We start from the raw sequence: 18,392 nt of genomic DNA on the forward strand, positions 1-18,392 counted from the left end.
GAATGAGGTTTTTTCTTGGTCGGGTGGGTACATTGGGATTTGGTTATATCTTGAGTATGCATCCATGAAGGAGAGGTATTTATATCCGGAGGAGGCATCTACCAGAGCGTCGATGTTTGGGAGCGGGTAAGGATCTTTTGGATAGGCTTTGTTGAGATCGGTATAGTCAGTACACATTCTCCACTTCCCGTTTGACTTTTTTACCAATACGACATTAGCAAGCCATAGCGGGTATTTAACTTCTCTTATGAAACCTGCCTCCAGTAGAGCTCGTACCTGTTCTTCCACAGCTTGAGAGCGTTCTGGTCCTAGCTTTCTATGCCTTTGTTGTACCGGCCGAGATCCCGGGTAGACTGCTAGCTTGTGGCATATTAGCGTGGGATCTATGCCTGGCATGTCTGCAGCCTTCCATGCAAAGAGATTGGCGTTGTCTTATAGAAACTGTATGAGTGATTCTTTGATGTCTCCTTTTAGGAGTGTGCCGATATTGGTTGTTTGGTCCGGGGTATCCCCGATCTGGATTTTTTCTATTTCTCCTTCAGGTTGTGGGCGAAGCTCTTCCGATCTCTGAACTCCACCGAGCTCAATTGTGTGGAATTCTTCTCCTCTGCCTCTGAGGTTTAGACTTTCGTTGTAACAGCGGCGCACCATCCTCTGATCTGCTTTTATCGTAGCTATTCCTCCTGCAGTTGGGAACTTCATGCATAGATGCGGAGTCGAAACTATTGCGCCGAGCTGATTTAACGTTGTCCGACCTATTAGGGCATTGTAGGCTGAACTTACGTCGACTACAATGTAATTTATTTTGAGTGTTCTTGACTGACTTTCTTTTCCGAAAGTTGTGTGGAGTGAGATGTATCCCATCGGTTGAACTGGGGTATTGCCTAGCCCGAACAGGCTGTCTGGATATGCTCTGAGTTCTTTTTCTTCTAGGCCGAGTTTGTCGAAAGCTGTTTTGAATAATATGTCGGCAGAATTCCCTTGGTCTATCAGCATGCGGTGAAGATTTGCATTTGCCAGTATAATAGTGATGACCATGGGATCGTCATGCCCTGATGCGACGCCGGATGCGTCTTCCTTTGTAAAAGTGATCGCCAGGATGTCGAGTGCTTCCTCCTTTCCTGCGACGTGATATACGTCTTTGAGATGTCTTTTGCGAGATGATTTGGAGATTTCCCCCGAAAAATCTGCCGTGTATCATGTGGACATGTCTTTCTGGCGTTCGAGATGATCGCGCAGTTGGTCCGACATCTTCTGCTCTTCTTCTTTTTCTTTGTTCATCATCATGGGTGGCCAGATATCGATCTAGCTTTCCTTCTCGTACGAGCTTTTCTATGACATTTTTTAAATCGAAACACTCATTAGTGGAGTGCCCGCGGATCCAATGGTATTCACAATATTCAGCTCGGTTTTTTCCTCCTTTTTTGCCTTTGAGTGGCCGAGCTGGTGGTATTTTTTCCGTGTTGCAAACCTCTCTGTATACATCCACAAGAGACAACCGTAGAGGGGTGTAATTGTGGTATTTTTTAATTTTCTCTCCATGTCAGTCTTCCTTCTTTCTGGAATCTTTATCCTTATCCCAGGGGGTGAACCCGGCCTTCGAGGTCTCTCCTAGTCGGGAGTTTTTCTCCATGTTGATGTACTTTTCTGCTCATTCCTGCATCTCGTTCAGAGATGTGGGGTACTTTTTTGATATAGATTGACTAAAGGGTCCTTCTCGTAAGCCATTAATGAGGCCCATAATAGCGGCTTCTGTTGGTAGGTTCTGTATATTCATGCATGTCTTGTTGAATCTTTCCATGTAGTTGCGCAAGGTTTTCCGTTCTCCTTGTCTGATTCCCAGTAAGCTCGGAGCATGTTTAGCTTTGTCCTTTTGGATGGAGAATCTGGCCAGGAATTTCTTAGCCATGTCGTCGAAACTTGAGATGGACCTAGGAGGGAGGTTGTCGAACCATCTAATTGCTGTTTTTGTTAAAGTAGTTGGAAAGGCTTTGCAACGAACTGCATCTGAGGCGTCGGTGAGATACATTCTGTTTCTGAAGTTGCTAAGATGATGGCCGGGATCTGTAATGCCGTCGTATAAGGTCATGTCTAGGAGTTTAAAGTCCTTTGGGATTTTCGTCTTCATGATCTCCTTGGTGAATGGGTCTTGCTCCTTGCGGGTGCTATCTTCGGGAGTGGTTTGGCTGGCTTTCGTCTTGACATTGGCTTCAAGTTTTAGGAGTTTGTTCTCCAATTGCCGGCATCGCCTTATTTCCCTTTGTAGGTCCTTCTCGGCCTCTCGTTGGCGTAGGGCTTCTTCCTCAAGTTGTTTTAACCGGTCTTGAAATGCATCCATGGCTCCCTCATTTGGGGAGTTCTTCTTGTTGTTGATTTGGGAAGTATCTTTTGGGGTGGCGTCCGCGTTTTTATGCGGCATTCTTTCCTCTAGATCTGAGGTGTGTTTGTTGTCATGGTCGTCCGCCATGGTGATGGGATGACTTCCAGGTTCCCCGGCAACGGCGCCAATGTTTCGAGGGTTACCTGAAACTGTAGGTCGATCTCGGATGAGATCTTCTGTAATGGTCGGAGTTGCTGTGTCCGATTTATTGGACTTGGTGGTGGTGTTGATTCCTTCGTCCCCAGAGGGTGGGGGTACCTGCAAGGGACTCCGATGCTTAAGTTAGCAAGGGTATTAAACAGGTATTGAGTAGAATCAGAGTATGAGTTATACCTGGGTGCTCTAGTGTATTTATAATGGTGTAGAGTGACCTTTGCAGATAAGATAAGTTAGTTATCTTATCTTTATCTTTATCTTTTATCTTTCATGGGAACCGCCCTTATCTCTATAGGCTTGGGTTGCCTTTGGATTGGGGTTGTGTTCCTCTATTTGGGCCCTTTATTGGGCTTTCCTGTGACTTGGCCGAGCTCTTTGAGAAGAGGTCGGGTCATCCTGACCTGAAGAGGTCGGTCACTTTGTCTGTAGAACATCCCGGGTCGGATAGCTCGACCCAGGGTATGAACACTGTGTGTCTGGCAAGGACAGTGGTTAATCCCACTTGTCGAGGTTGTAGCGCTGGCATAAGGACGGTGGTTAATTCCGCTTACATACAGATGTGAGGTCTGAGGCAGAGTATCCCGCTTGCATCCTTTTGAGTCACAAGAGTGTGTCAAGCACTATATCCTTGGGGTACCAATTTTTCGTGACCAAAAGGAAACCATCCCAAGAGGATGTGTCAGGTTGGCAGTTGAACCAACAGGTGATATCACGGCCAATAGGATAGGCATTCATCATATGCATTCTTATGTGTTTGTATGATTTACTTACTTGTATTGTGCCAACCTGTATAACATGTTTAATTGCTAATTGAATTATCTATTTTATATGTATATTACTTTAGTTTTACTTGCTTGCACTACTTGTGTTTTCTGCTGGGATTGAGGAGGGTCGGTAGGCAATGGCGATGGATCACATGGAGGATAGGTTGATGAAGGCTGTGGAACAGACGGTGATCTGTTAGTTTAGAAATCCCTTAAGTTAGATGACCTTTTATAGTTTAAGTTTTTATTATAAGTCGAATATTTATATCGATTTGAAGTTCTAAGATTGCCTTTGACTTTCCGAAACCTTATATCTTGTCTATTGGGCACTGTTTGAGAAATTGTTTTTCAGATGCAGGTTGCAACCCACATCGGTGAGTTTGCGGATGGTAATAAAGCGAAGGATGGCTGGTGCACGAAATTGCAATCACACTTGCAATTTCGCACAACTAACCAGCAAGTGCACTGGGTCGTCCAAGTAATACCTTACGTGAGTAAAGGTCGATCCCACGGAGATTGTCGGCTTGAAGCAAGTTATGGTTACCTTGTAACTCTTAGTCAGGAGATTAATAATGAAAAGGGTTTTCGTTTGCAATATAATAAAAGAGCATGAAATAAAAGGTACTTGGGGTTCAATAGTGGAGAATAGGTTGGAGTTTTGGAGATGCTCTGTCATCTGAATCTCTGCTTTCCTACTATCTTCTTCTTCACGCACGCAAGGCTCCTTCCATGGCAAGCTGTGTGTAGGGTGTCACCGTTGTCAATGGCTACTTCCCATCCTCTCAGTGAAAATGGTCCATGTGCGCTGTCACCGCACGGCTAATCATCTGTCGATTCTCGATCATGTTGGAATAAAATTCAGTGATCCTTTTGCTTCTGTCACTATGCCCAACACTCGCGAGTTTGAAGCTCGTCACAGTCATCCCTTCCCAGATCCTACTCGGAATACCACAGACAAGGTTTAGACTTTCCGGATCCCAGGAATGGCCGCCAATAATCCTAGCTTATACCACGAAGACTCTGGATGCACGAATTCAAGCACTCTGTTGTTAGAAGAGGTACTCAAAGTCGTGAACCAAGAAACCAAGAGATACACATTCAATCTAAGATAGAACGGAGGTGGTTGTCAGGCACGCATTCATAAGTTGAAAATGGTGATGAGTGTCACGGATCATCACATTCATCATGTTTAAGTGCGAATGAATATCTTAGAATGGAAACAAGCGTGATTGAATAGAAAACATTGGTAATTGCATTAATCCATTGAGACACAGCAGAGCTCCTCACCCCAACCATGGGGTTTAGAGACTCATGCCATAGAAGATACAAAGTCATATGTAAAATGTCATGAGGTACCAAATAAATCTCTAAAGGTAGTTTTTATACTCAACTAGTAACCTAGGTCTACAGAAAATGAGTAAACTAAGATAGGTAGTGCAGAAATCCACTTCTGGGACTCACTTGGTGTGTGTTTGGACTGAGCATTAGAGCTTTCACGTGCATAGGCTATTGCTGGAGTTAAACGTCAGCTTTGGTGCCAGTTTGGGCGTTTAACTCCAACTTTTATGCCAGTTCTGGCGTTTTGACACCAAAAAAGGGCAGAGAGCTGGCATTTTGACGCCATTTTACGTAGTCAAAACTCGCTCAAAGTATAAGTTATCATATATTGCTGGAAAGCCTTGGATGTCTACTTTCCAACGCAATTGGGATCGCGCCATTTAGAGTTCTGTAACTCCAGAAAATCCACTTCGAGTGCAGGGAAGTCAGAATCCAACAGCATCTGTAGTCCTTTTTCAGCGTCTGAATCAAATTTTTTCTCAGGTCCCTCAATTTCAGCCAGAAAATACCTGAAATCACAGAAAAACACACAAACTCATAGTAAAGTCCAGAAATATTATTTTTACATAAAAACTAATAAAAATATACTAGAAAGTGGCTAAATCCTACTAAAAACTATATGAAAATACCCCCAAAAAGCGTATAAAATATCCGCTCATCAATGGCTCTCTTTTGTATTTTGTTCATTTTGATGTAGTTATTTCTCTCACTTTTGTATTTTGTGCTTGTTGCCTTAGAGGCTTGAACTTTGAGAGATAGAATGTATCTGTTTTAACTTTTAAAATTCTGTTATATTCCGTTGTAACTAACCGGTCTAAATTTCGCAGACTTTGACTAGTTTTCCTTTTGTAATCACACACACACACACACAAAATTCCGCAGACTTTGACTAGTTTTCCTTTTGTAATCACACACACACACACACACAAAAGTACCTTGTTTATCTTGTATCTTTTAGCTCTTTTCTTACCTTTGCGCTTTAGTTATCGTGTGTTAACGCTCCGGGCTTCGCGCTTTCACACTCACACACACACACACATAAGTACCTTGTTTATCTTGTATCTTTTAGCTCTTTTCTTACCTTTGCACTTTAGTTATCGTGTGTTAACGCTCTGGGCTTCGCGCTTTTGTATCTCTATTTTCTACGTCTTTGAGCTTTTATTCATTCATTGGGCTTCTAGTGTATTATATTTCTTGATTGTATACTATTGTATGAGTCTTAGAAATGTCGTGACGTTTTGTCAGCCTTTGCTTTACGGCTAGAGATAAGGCTTAAGGTGATAGGGTATTACAACACACGCACTCATCATTCTTCCAACAAAGTCATTTATGTTCGCGCGCTACGTTATCGTTATCGTCATCGTCTTCTTCTGATTTACGTTCCTCCTCCTCCTCCTCCTCCTCCTTCTTCTTCGCATATTTTCTTCTTATCATCATTCTTTTGTTGTTGCTATTATTGCTGTTATTGTAGTAGAAGGTGAGGAAAAAGAGTTTTGAATTGTGCAGGACAACGAGTCCAAATACACCTTAATTCACTCAGAAATGAACCGAAATTATATAATAATTACGACACAATTAACTCAGAAATGAATTGAAATTACATAATGGATTGCAACACAATTAACTCTAAAATAAACTGAAATTACATAACAATTGCGACATAATTAACTCAGAAATGAACTGAAATTTTCCAAATGATTGTGATATGTAAACTTTGTTCGAAGACAAGCACACAAACAAGATTAACTCATGAACAAAAACACATCCAAAATCAATTTTGGATCAAATAATGTCATTAATATATTTCTTTTTTTATTTGATATTTTCTTCTCTTTTTCTTGATTTTATTCTTCTTAAAAGAGTAAATCAAAAAGAATTTTGAGAAAATGAAATGAGAAGGCAAAGATGAAGAAGAAGAAGTAGAAGAAGATGAGGAGAAATAGTTTTGAATTGTGCAGGATAACGAATCTAAATGCACATTAATTCACTCATAAATGCATTGAAATTATATAATGATTGTGACACAATTAACTCAAAAATGAACCGAAATTACATAATGAATTGCGATACAATTAACTCAAAGATGAACCGAAATTACATAACAATTGCGACATAATTAACTTTGAAATGAACCAAAATTACATAATAATTGCGACACATAAACTCAATTCGAAAATAAGCACAGAAACAAGACTGAATTGTGAACAAAAACATATCCAAAATCAATTTTGGATCACACAAAAACATCAATATGGCAAAAATTCAATAATAACAATAATAATAACAACGATAATGATAACGATGATATATATAAGAAGAAGACGACAATGACAATAATGATGATGATTGTGATGATGATAACGATGGAGGAAATGGATAAAAAGAAAGGAGGATAAGAAATTCTAATGAGAAAATAAGAAGAAAGAGGAGGAGGAGGAGTTGTCGGTGTTGGTGACGACGGTAACGAAAGTGAAAAATAATAAAGAAGAAAAAGAAGAAGAACACACATGTGAATTTGAGTTAAGATTGCATGACTCTAAATCGTTAGGATGAACTTGGATGTTAAAATTGTTTGAATATAGAGAATAATTTATAATGATATAGGATGGGATACTCTACTTTTATTTTGAGTCAATTCACAAAAATTAAAGGGCAATTTACTTAAATTAAATAAATGGAGAAAAATTTTACCCAAATACAACCATTGAGAAAATAGTTACTTTTGCGTGTCGTGTTACTACTTTATATAAACCAACACATAAACCGTGGTACCCCTTTCATGGTTTATGAAAAAAAGCTTGTGGGCATAAATCTTGGTACTCCTTCCACGCTTTATGAATAGCTATATATCTATAACAATATATAAAACCTACTTATCTAATCTATTTTTTAACCTCATTCTTTTATTCCTAACTTTTTACGTATAAAAATAGTACTATATCTCCTTTTCTTCCTAATTTAATATAAAAAATTTTTTTATTTGATATGTGTTTTTATTTTTTTATATGTCTTTATCTATTAATGATTGAATGAAGAAATTTAATAAATATTTTGTTAACTTATTTTTTTAAATTGCTTTACAATAATATTTTTAAATTTTTTAAAATATTGATTATGTAGAGTATTATATTTAAAATTAGAGTACGTAAATATTTATTTTGAAACTAAATTAAATTATTAATTTTGTCTACCACAATATTATTTATTTTGCATATTTGCTAAATTATTTGATTTGCATATATATAGAATGCAAGAAAGTTGACACCTATCAAAGATTAATTAAAAACATTAATATGTAAATTTTCTAAACTATCTAAACTATTAATTATATAGAGTATTAAATTTGACATTTAATTATATAGAGTACTAGATTTGACATTTATTAATTTCTTAAATTATATTGTAAAAAAATTAATTAATTTAATATTATTCGTTTGTCACATAATTAACATAAAAAAGATACAAAAAAATCTATACCTATCAATGGATTTTTTATTTTAATAAATAAATTAATTATAATAATTACCGAAATAAATAATTTAAAAAATATTTACCGAAATAAATATTTCTCTTATCTCATTTATCGTGTAAACAAGATAAGACAGGTGGACGCAAAATGTGTATATCTCGTTTACAGTGTAAACGAGATAAATGTATTTTTTTTTTAAAATTTAAAAATAAAAAATATTATCAATAATCTAAATTTTTAACATGTAATTAGTACATAAAAAAGTTAGTAGAAGAGGTTAAAATGGATAATGTTTGATCAATTAATACTAAAAAAAAGCGTCACAAAAAAAATAATACTAAAAAAGTTGATGGACAGTGGGAAGAGAATTAAAACGGTTACCTCTTAATGACAAAAAAACGTTATCTCTCACGTTATCTCCCACTATTCACGGAGGGATAACCGTTTCAATTATCTCCCTACTATTCCATCAATCTCTCCTAATAATTAGCAAACAGTTATTTTTATTTTTCAAATTCAAATCAATCCAATTGGATCATAATTTAACTTAAAATTTTTTAAAATAGATATATTTGATGAATTAATATTACAAAATACTACATAAAAAATGAGCTGCACATCTCTTCAAGTTTGACCCCACAACTCAAGCATTGCTTCCACCTCCACCATCATAAATATCATTATTTTTTGAAACTTTTAATTATTCTTCATAACTTTTATTTTTTTTTACCCTCTATTTAGAGAGGGTAAATTTTTAAAAATGTTTTTAAAAAATTAAATGAATAAAAGATTTAAAATAACATTGATAAATATTTTTAAAAATATAATAAAAATAATAAAAGAAAATATTATTTTTTATAAATGACAAATAATTTGAATATTTCATTATAATTTTTATACAAACATTTAAATAATTGTTTAGAATATATATATAAATATAGGAGCAAATTTTCATTTTAATTTTTTTATCATTTTAAAAAAATTGGATCTTCTCAAAAAATAATTATAAAAAAATTAAATTAATATAAATTTGCCAAATTTTAATAATGAATATGTCTCTTTTTTTTTAATCATATTTATAAACTATAATATCAAAATAATCAACATTTTTATTTTTATTATGTATATAACATTTAATTATTTCCATCATTCTCTTTAAAATTTAAAACAAAATCCTTCCTATAACTTACATTCTTGTTTTAAGACTAGTACTCTCTATCATCACACAAAATAATTATTTGCCGATTATATTTTTATTTCAGCAAATAAATAATGGACATAAAATGTACATCTTTTTGGATATATATATATATATATATATATATATATATATATATATATATATATATATATATATATATATATATACCTTTCTCTTTTTTTATGTATTTTTTTTAGTATTAATTGATTAAACATATTCATTTTAAAAAATTTTAAATTAAATTATGATCCAATTAGATTGATTTAAATTTAAAAAATAAAAATAACCATTTGTCAATTGTTAGAAGAGATTGATGGAATAGAGAGGGAGATAATTGACACGTGGATAGTGGGAGAAAACGTGAGAGATAATCGTTTTAATTCTCTTCCCACTATTTATCAACCTTTTTTAGTACTAATGAATTAAATATATTCATTTTAATCTCTTCTACCAACCTTTTTATGCACTAATTACATGCTAAAAGTTTATATTATTGATAATATTAATATTTTTTATTATTTTTAATTTTTTTTTAAAAATACATGTATCTCGTTTACACTGTAAACCAGATATACACGTTTTACATCCATATAAGAAAGGAATATTTATTTCGGTAAATATTTTTTAAATTATTTATTTCGATAATTATTATAATTAATTTATTTATTAAAATAAAAAATCCACCTATCAATGGTAGAATGAAAAATTCTCACGCATATTTTGTTAATTTTTTTTATTTGTAATTTATTTTACGTTGGATAATATTATCTTTTATTAATTATTCGCGACATATAATACAATAAATAAAGCCATATAAAAACTTTGTAAATTGATTTTTTAAATAATTTGGCATGCTAAGATAAAAACTTTGTTAATTGATTTTTTATTTTTAATCTATTTTATATTAGATAATATTATTTTTTATTGATTATTAGATAGGTATATAACTCTAAATATAATAAGATAAAAAATGTGTTATATATATTTTTTATTGTTTTAACCTTTATAATTATTTTTTTCTCTTTATTTTTCTATCTAAATATGGCTACTATTTATAAACCGTAAAAAGTACTAAGATTTATGTATTTTTTGCATTGTTCATATATCGTGAAAAAGGTATCGAAAAAAGTACCACAATTAAGATTGCACATGTATCAAGTAATTATTCACATCCGATCTAAATTTTGTGGATATTATTCGATTCGCAGAGCTATCGGATCGGATTGGATCCAATTCCCACTATGGTAGGATCGGATTACGAATTTAGCAATGATATCCGTGGATCCGATCAACAAATTCACATATCTGCACATCTCATATAAATAGCATAGTTTAAGAAAGTAAACCCTAATGTGATATGAATTTTAGTGTGTTATTTTATGAATTGTATGATATCTTGTTTTTAATTTGTTATGTTGTACTTCAATTTAGAATAATTAAACTTAAATTTTGTGTTATTATTTTATTTTTTGGTATTCAAGAGAACTTTTATTGATAATATTTTAGGAGTAAATAGACTTAAACAGGTAAAAAATGAATTTTCTGAATTTTTTTGTAAAAACAGACAAATAAAATCTCAAAATAATTTTTTTTTTAATTATGCGAATATACTCGATATCCGATCTGATCCGATCTGCAAGTATGCTGATCGAATCGGATCGGATCCAACTTAAAAAAATGTCGATAACGTATCCAATTCGATCCGATGAGTACAGTACGGATCGGATAGAATTTTAAGTTATATCCTATTCGATCCGATCCGTGTGCAGCCTTAACCACAATTTATGTGTATTTCCAAAATACGTGCACGATTTACATAAAGAAATAACAGGACACCCCGGAAAACCTTTTCTTCAAATGTTTTATTTAAGTAAATTGTCCAAAATCAAACCATTATTAAAACTTTTCAACCTAATTAAGGAGAATAGAGAGTTTTGGTCATAACCAGTTCGACAATACTCTTGATAAATTTTCGAATTACGGCGAAAGCTTTGGTAGTACAAACGACAGTTGGTGTGGGTGTCGCTCGGCGCGAGCGTTGGTGAAGAATGAGCAGTTCGGGCGACGCAGAAGCAGAAGCAGAAGCAGAATACTTCAGCAAGGACTTCGAATGGGAAGAAGTAAGAGCTGACGTGGAATCTAACCCTTCGTTCCGCTACCACCTCCTTCCTTTTCAACCCTCCAAATCACAAGCAGAATATGATGTGCGAGCATGGAAGCGATTCCATGTTCGTCATTCCTCGGGAAAGTTCTTCAAGGTTCCCCTTTCTTTCTTTCTTAATTTTTTTTGGTCACTTCTCGTTAACTGAACTCACAACTGCATTCCCAGGAGCGACGCTATCTGCTGAAGGAGTTCCCGGAACTTGTTTCATCTGCTCCACACACTAAGCTTTTGGAAGTAGGTTGCGGCAATGGAAGCACTGCTCTTCCAATACTACGGTTCTCTTTCCTTTTTTTTCCCATTTTTCTTTTTTCTTAAAAATAGAATTATTTTACGCTAAGCTGTAATAGCAATTGATTATTGAGAATTTGATAATGCATTTATAAATAATTAATCACATAATTGTGGCATTAAATCTAGACGGATGGAAATGGAATTGGCTTTCACGTCCCTCAATTTCACGCATTTTTGTTGAGATACTCAATTCTCTTTGTGTTTTGATTTGAATTGGAAGACTAATGTATCTATTATTAGGACTTAGGAGTATAAAAACGTCGCACTTTTTATTCTGCTTCTCAACTTTATGATCATGTGAAGGGAATAGACAAAGAGTTAGTTCGAATTAATTTATGAATTTTTGAATTTGCTGATTGAAATTGAATGTAAACCTTTAAGTGGTTTGTGGCTTTGTGCTATTGGATTATTGCACCCTGTTTGGTGTTGTCGTTCTTATGAGAGTTTGCCTGTGTAGGGCCAACAAAGATGTCATTGTCTATGCATGTGACTGTAGTGATGAGACTCTTGAAAGGGCCAAAGAGATTTTAGGTGCTGCCACCATTGTGGCTTTTAGTCACCGGTTTCGTACATTCTGTTGTGATGTTTCCACTGATGGATTCCCAAACTGGTTGGTATGCAACCCATGCCGAGATAGAGTTTTGCAAAAACCATCAATGTGCTTGTCAGGTTTGATGCTTTACCTTATTGTGGCTAATTATAGTATTTTATGTGTTTCCAGCATCATATAATATCCGTTCTTTCTGCTTCTCTCTAGATGTCAAACATGATAATGGAATGCACTCTACCAATCCATTTAAATTAGAAGGATGCGAATGTTGTATTGGGGGAGTAGATTTTGTAACATTGGTATGAAATTTTCTCCTGTAAAATTTTAAATAGCGTGCATGCATTGATTTGAATGTTTCTAGATGTTTATGATTGTTTTACCTCAGTGGCTCAGTGATGCTTAGTTTTTCTAGGCCAGCTTTCTGAATTCATCCTCATATGCATAAATGTTAGCTCTAACTCTACAAATTAATTATTGAAATATGAGTGTGTTCAAGTTTAAATCAATGACCTCGAATTGTATAAGTTTCTTTTTTTTTTTTTCATAAAATTTGATGTAATGCCAGATATTCACCCTATCAGCAATACCACTGGAAAGGATGCCAAGGTTCATCAAGGAATGCTTTGATGTGTTAAATCCTGGAGGCATGGTTTTATTTAGGGACTACGGTAATAAACTAACAAATCAATTTATTCATGTTTCTGTTTCTTTTAGGAGATAAATCTATAGTTCTGTGGTATTTCTGTAAATCTTTTTGGCATTTAGTTCTTTTGAACCCCATATGTTGCCAATGACTGACAACTAAGAAATCAGGCCTTTATGATATGACCATGCTTCGATTTGAGGAAGATAAGAGAGTTGGATTTAGGGAATACATGCGATTGGATGGAACACGGTCATATTTCTTTTGTTTGGATACTGTCCGAGATCTATTTGTGGGTTCAGGCTTCACTGAGGTAAACATACCTTTAATTTTGTTTTGTTCTTTCCTTTCTGTCCAATATAAAACAAGAACTTTTGGTATTAAATATATCGGATCTATCTTTCAACCTTCCTATAGTTTTTCGGTGTCTCAAGTTTCTGAGGTGTTTCTGACATAATGTGTTCTGCTGACTTCCGCTAAATTTGATAGTCTATGAACTCTGCTGCAGCTTGAGCTTGATTATTGCTGTGTAAAATCTGTAAACCGCCAGAAAGGCAAGTGCATGCGAAGGATTTGGGTTCACGGGAAGTTTCAGAAGCCTGTACTGAATTAGGTATCAGCAATCTCTCTTTGGGCATACCATGTTAATTCAGAAGAAAATTTCACTTGTTCGAATATATCCTTGATCGGTTCCAGCTATCCTAAAGATTAAAGGGGAGACAGATGAATCATAAAGCTAGTGAAGAGCTCTTGAATTTCGGAAACCATGAGAATGACATGGTTATCTGTTTCTGGAAAAGCAAATGTAGAAGATCTCTTTGGCTGCATTGTCATGTCCAGTCTATCCATTTATTATTATTTTTTTTTTGGAGTGAATATGAATCCAATATATATTGTGGCTTTTAAGAGAATCATCATGTTAACTTAACAGGAAAAAAGATAAAGAATTATCTCGTTAATCTGCGGATGACAGTAAGATTCCTGCAAAATGTGTTAACGTGAAAGCAATAGCTGTTTTTACTTTCTAGTGTTAATGTGTCCCGGGAGAATTAGAGGAGAGGTGTGGTCAATTACAATTTTCAGGTTGGGTTGGGCCATACTAAATTGGTCCCCACGAGGCCCAAAATTATATGGTTCCTTAAGAAGTAAATTGGGTGGTCCAAAATCAAAGTGCATCAGAATTTGGTCACTGTAAATGCATTAACCCCAGAGACAATCCTCCTTCTTTGTAACCGATGCCAACCACTGTTGAAGAAGCGGACCTACTCCAAGGAAACAAGAAAAAACTCCGAAATGTTGAGAGGGGTTTCGATGGAGGAACATCTAGAACTGCGAGAGAGGAAGACTGGATGCTGGATAGGGCCACTTTTATGGGCGCCAATGGCAGAAGAAGGACTTATGCGGACCTTGTTATACACGGTAGCACGGAACCGCAATCAGACTCCGAGGACTTTGACTCTGACAGCAGCATGTCCGAAGACCAATCTGAGGAAGATCAAGTGAATATGGAGGAGCTGCTGGGCATGAGCCAAGATCAAAGAAAGGCAACTCAAAGCCAACAAACAGGCGAGGAGTCAGCCTTCCATCACAGTAAAAAGGCTCGACAATGGCTTCTTCAGCATTCATGTGAGCAAGACTGAAAAGAAAAGGCTTGAGAGACCGTGGAAGCACACCCATATTGTCAAACTCCTTGGAAGAAAGATCGCCTACGGGATTCTCAAAGGAGACTAGACATATACGCCAAGGTTGGGGGATTGGATCTCGTTGACGTAGGAAATGAGTACTTTGTGGTGAGGCTCTATAGTGAGGAAGATTATTGGCATGTGATTGAGGGTGGACCGTGGCTGCTGTTCGATCACTATCTCACCATCTGCGGTTGGACCCCGGACTTCAACCCTTTCGATGTTGAGATCAACAAGGTGGCAACTTGGGTTAGACTCCCAGACCTTCCCATAGAATACTACGATAAACGATTCCTGGGGACAGTCAGGGATCAGATTGAGAAAACTCTAAAAGTAGATATGAATACAACTAATCAATCACAGGGCAAGTTTACTAGGTTATGCGTTGAAATAGATCTAAGCAAGCCTCTTAATGCTAAGTACCAGGTGAGCGGCAGTACCTATTATATTGAGAATGAGGGGCTCTATATGGTTTGTTTCAGCTACGATAGGTTTGGCGACACTTATGATGGTTGTACAAACAAGCCAAGCCATGGAGACAATAATAGCGAGGGTAGAAGAGCCCAAAACAATGGGGGTGGTGAGACTTCTCCGGCCACTAACATTGTGCATAACCAGAATGTGCAACAGGGAGGGAACCCAAATAACAAGAGTAAATCAGTCATTTCCGAAAATCCCAACTATGGGGCTTGGATGGTTGTCCAAAAACAAAAGAAAGGACAAAAAGAGCATAGTGACAAAAGAAAATAACAATGCTGAGTCTGGCAGCAGGCAAATATGAGACAAAGGGAAGAGCAAATTGGAGATAGTGGGTCGAACATCATGATATGAGGTACTCTCTTCAGAAGGACATGATGACGACACCACAAATCCCCATAGTGATACCAACGTACAACCATTGTCCCCTTTAAGGAAGCATGCTGAGGAACACCAAAAAGAATTCTTCACAGGAAGTTAGATGCGAAAATTCAAGGCAACAAATGCTACCCAACCTGACCCGGATGCCCAATTAAATCAAATAGCACAAGCCTTGACTCCAAAAAGAAAAACCCCAAACACCCTAAACCCTCAACTAAAAACTATCAGTATTGAGAAATCCACCTCATTGGCACAGACCACCTTGGACCCTACCCCAGCCAACTTCTCACAACCCCAACCCATGATGACAACTGAGCCCCCACTATCTGTCCCCATACCACTAAACCCCTCCCCATACACCCAACCACACTAATGACAGTATGGTGATGGAAACACCTCATGAGCAGACACTTAATCCCAAACCACCCGACCCATCTGAGCCTATGTTCTCCGGATCGGACCTAGCTGAGATCATGGCAGAGGGTACTACTGTAGTCATGGATTATGGGGAGAGAGAAGCCCCGCTGGAAGACAATATGAATGTGGCTTAATGAGCCTACTCCAGATAATGTTAGCTTCTTTTGCTCTTTTTGAAGTGTTGGGCTCCTCCTTATCCTTTAGTACAACATGATTATTTTTAATTGGAATGCCAGGGGGGCTGCAAGCCCAAAGTTCACAAAAACCTTAAGAGAGCTTATCTCACAGTACAAGCCAGACTTAGTGGCTATCCAGAAAAGACGTTGTGGAGGTGATGTCGCTAAGAAATCCATTGAGAGAACAGGTTTCAAGTTTTCCCTCACCATCGACGCCCAAGGGATTTCTGGTGGCATCTGGTTCTTATGGAATAACCCGAACCTACATGTTCAGGAGATAAGCCGCCACAGCCAAGCACTGCATGTGTTAATCTCTGAGAATATATGTCAATGGGTCCTCACAATTGTTTACGCCCACCCTCAAGAAACTCGCAGAAAGAAGTCAAAGAATTTATCTGTGGTATAGCTGATTTTGTTCGGACCCCGTGGATGCTCTGTGGGGACTTCAATGAGATTAGGGATATTGAAGAAAAGAATGGGGGTGCTCCACCAGATTTGGGTCAAATCAGGAGATTCAAAGACTGGATGGAGAGATGCAACCTCATCGACCTCGGATTTATTGGATCCAAATACACTTGGAGAGGACCTATTTGGAACAACGGAGAAAGAATATTCAAGAGGCTTGACAGGGCTATGAGCAACTTAGACTGGCGCATTTTGTTCCAGGATGCTACTGTTGAAACGCTTCCAAGGATATGATTATTTTTAATTGGAATGCCAGGGGGCTGCAAGCCCAAAGTTCACAAAAACCTTAAGAGAGCTTGTCTCATAGTACAAGCCAGACTTAGTGGCTATCCAGAAAAGACGTTGCGGAGGTGATGTCGCTAAGAAATCCATTGAGAGAACATGTTTCAAGTTTTTCCTCACTATCGACGCCCAAGGGATTTTTGGTGGCATCTAGTTCTTATGGAATAACCCGAACCTACATGTTCAGGAGATAAGCCGCCACAGCCAAGCACTGTATGTGTTGATCTCTGAGAATATATGTCAATGGGTCCTCACAATTGTTTACGCCCACCCTCAAGAAACTCGTAGAAAGAAGTCAAAGAATTTATCTGTCGTATAGCTGATTTTGTTCGGACCCCATGGATGCTCTGTGGGGACTTCAATGAGATTAGGGATATTGAAGAAAAGAATGGGGGCGCTCCACCAGATTTGGGTCAAATCAGGAGATTCAAAGACTGGATGGAGAGATGCAACCTCATCGACCTCGGGTTCATTGGATCCAAATACACTTGGAGAGGATCTATTTGGAGCAACGGAGAAAGAATATTCAAGAGGCTTGACAGTGCTATGAGCAACTTAGACTGGCGCATTTTGTTCCAAGATGCTACTGTTGAAACACTTCCAAGGATATGTTTCGACCATCATCCCTTGTTCATCCATTGCAGTGGGAAAAATTCTATGCCAAAAAATAAACCATTCAGATTTGAGTTTATGTGGATGCAACATGAGAACTTTCACCCTTTCTCAAATGAAGCATGGCCCAGTAACCTCCCTCTGATTCCTGCTACCAAGAACTTCGTAGAAAAATTAAAATCTAGAACCGAGACCTTTTTGGCCACCTAATCAAGCAGAAAAGATCTCTCTTCAACCGTATAAGAGGCATCCAACTCTCGTCCAAGTATGGCAAAAGCACCTTTCTGAAAAATTTGGAAGAGGAACTCAATAAAGAATTAGAGAATGTTCTCGATGGGGAACAAATATCCTGGCTTCAAAAATCCAGAGAGAACTGGATGATACAAGGAGATAGAAACACCAAGTACTACCACACTAAGGCCATTATCTGGAGGAAAAGAAATGAAATCTTCAAACTCAAAGGATCAAACAGTGAGTGGATGGAAGATATAGATGACTTGAAAGCCCATGTCTGTGTCTATTTCCATAATTTGTTCCAAGACCTGAACGTTGAGAGAGACCTTGGGATAAGAACCAGAACTTTCTACCCGTTGTTAGACAGCATATTTGTCCAAAAATTAAGGAAATATGTTACCAGGGATGAGATTGAAGAGGCTATCTTCTCCATGGTCTCCTTAAAAGCCCCCGGAGATGACGGACTCCCGGCTGGCTTCTATAAGGAGAATCGGCAAATTATAGGAAACAACTTGATTGATTTTGTTTGCGTCTGCTGGAGGAACCCAAGTTGCATCAGAGAGGTTAACAACACCCTGCTCACCCTCATTCCTAAAGTCAATCACCCAGAGTTTGTCAACCAGTTTCGCCCCATCCTGGGACTTTATAGAGAAGAGTCTTCAAGATTTCTCATTTTCTCCTGATCTCATCAATATTATCATGAGCTATGT

The 18,392-nt window shown here is 36.9% G+C and overlaps 1 protein-coding gene across 1 annotated transcript; it reads left to right on the top strand.

Moving 5' to 3' along the window:
- Nucleotides 1–11,195: 11,195 nt before the first annotated feature.
- LOC130973647 (uncharacterized) lies at nt 11,196–13,929 on the top strand. Its single transcript, XM_057898266.1, has 7 exons — nt 11,196–11,566; nt 11,638–11,747; nt 12,221–12,432; nt 12,521–12,612; nt 12,879–12,981; nt 13,127–13,269; nt 13,465–13,929. Exons 1-7 carry the CDS (start codon nt 11,357–11,359, stop codon nt 13,567–13,569), a joined length of 975 nt encoding a protein of 324 aa, XP_057754249.1. The 5' UTR covers nt 11,196–11,356; the 3' UTR covers nt 13,570–13,929.
- The last annotated feature ends 4,463 nt before the right edge of the window (nt 13,930–18,392 follow it).

This window comes from Arachis stenosperma, chromosome 4 (assembly GCF_014773155.1).
Source record: "Arachis stenosperma cultivar V10309 chromosome 4, arast.V10309.gnm1.PFL2, whole genome shotgun sequence".
Taxonomy (NCBI): Eukaryota; Viridiplantae; Streptophyta; class Magnoliopsida; order Fabales; family Fabaceae; genus Arachis; species Arachis stenosperma.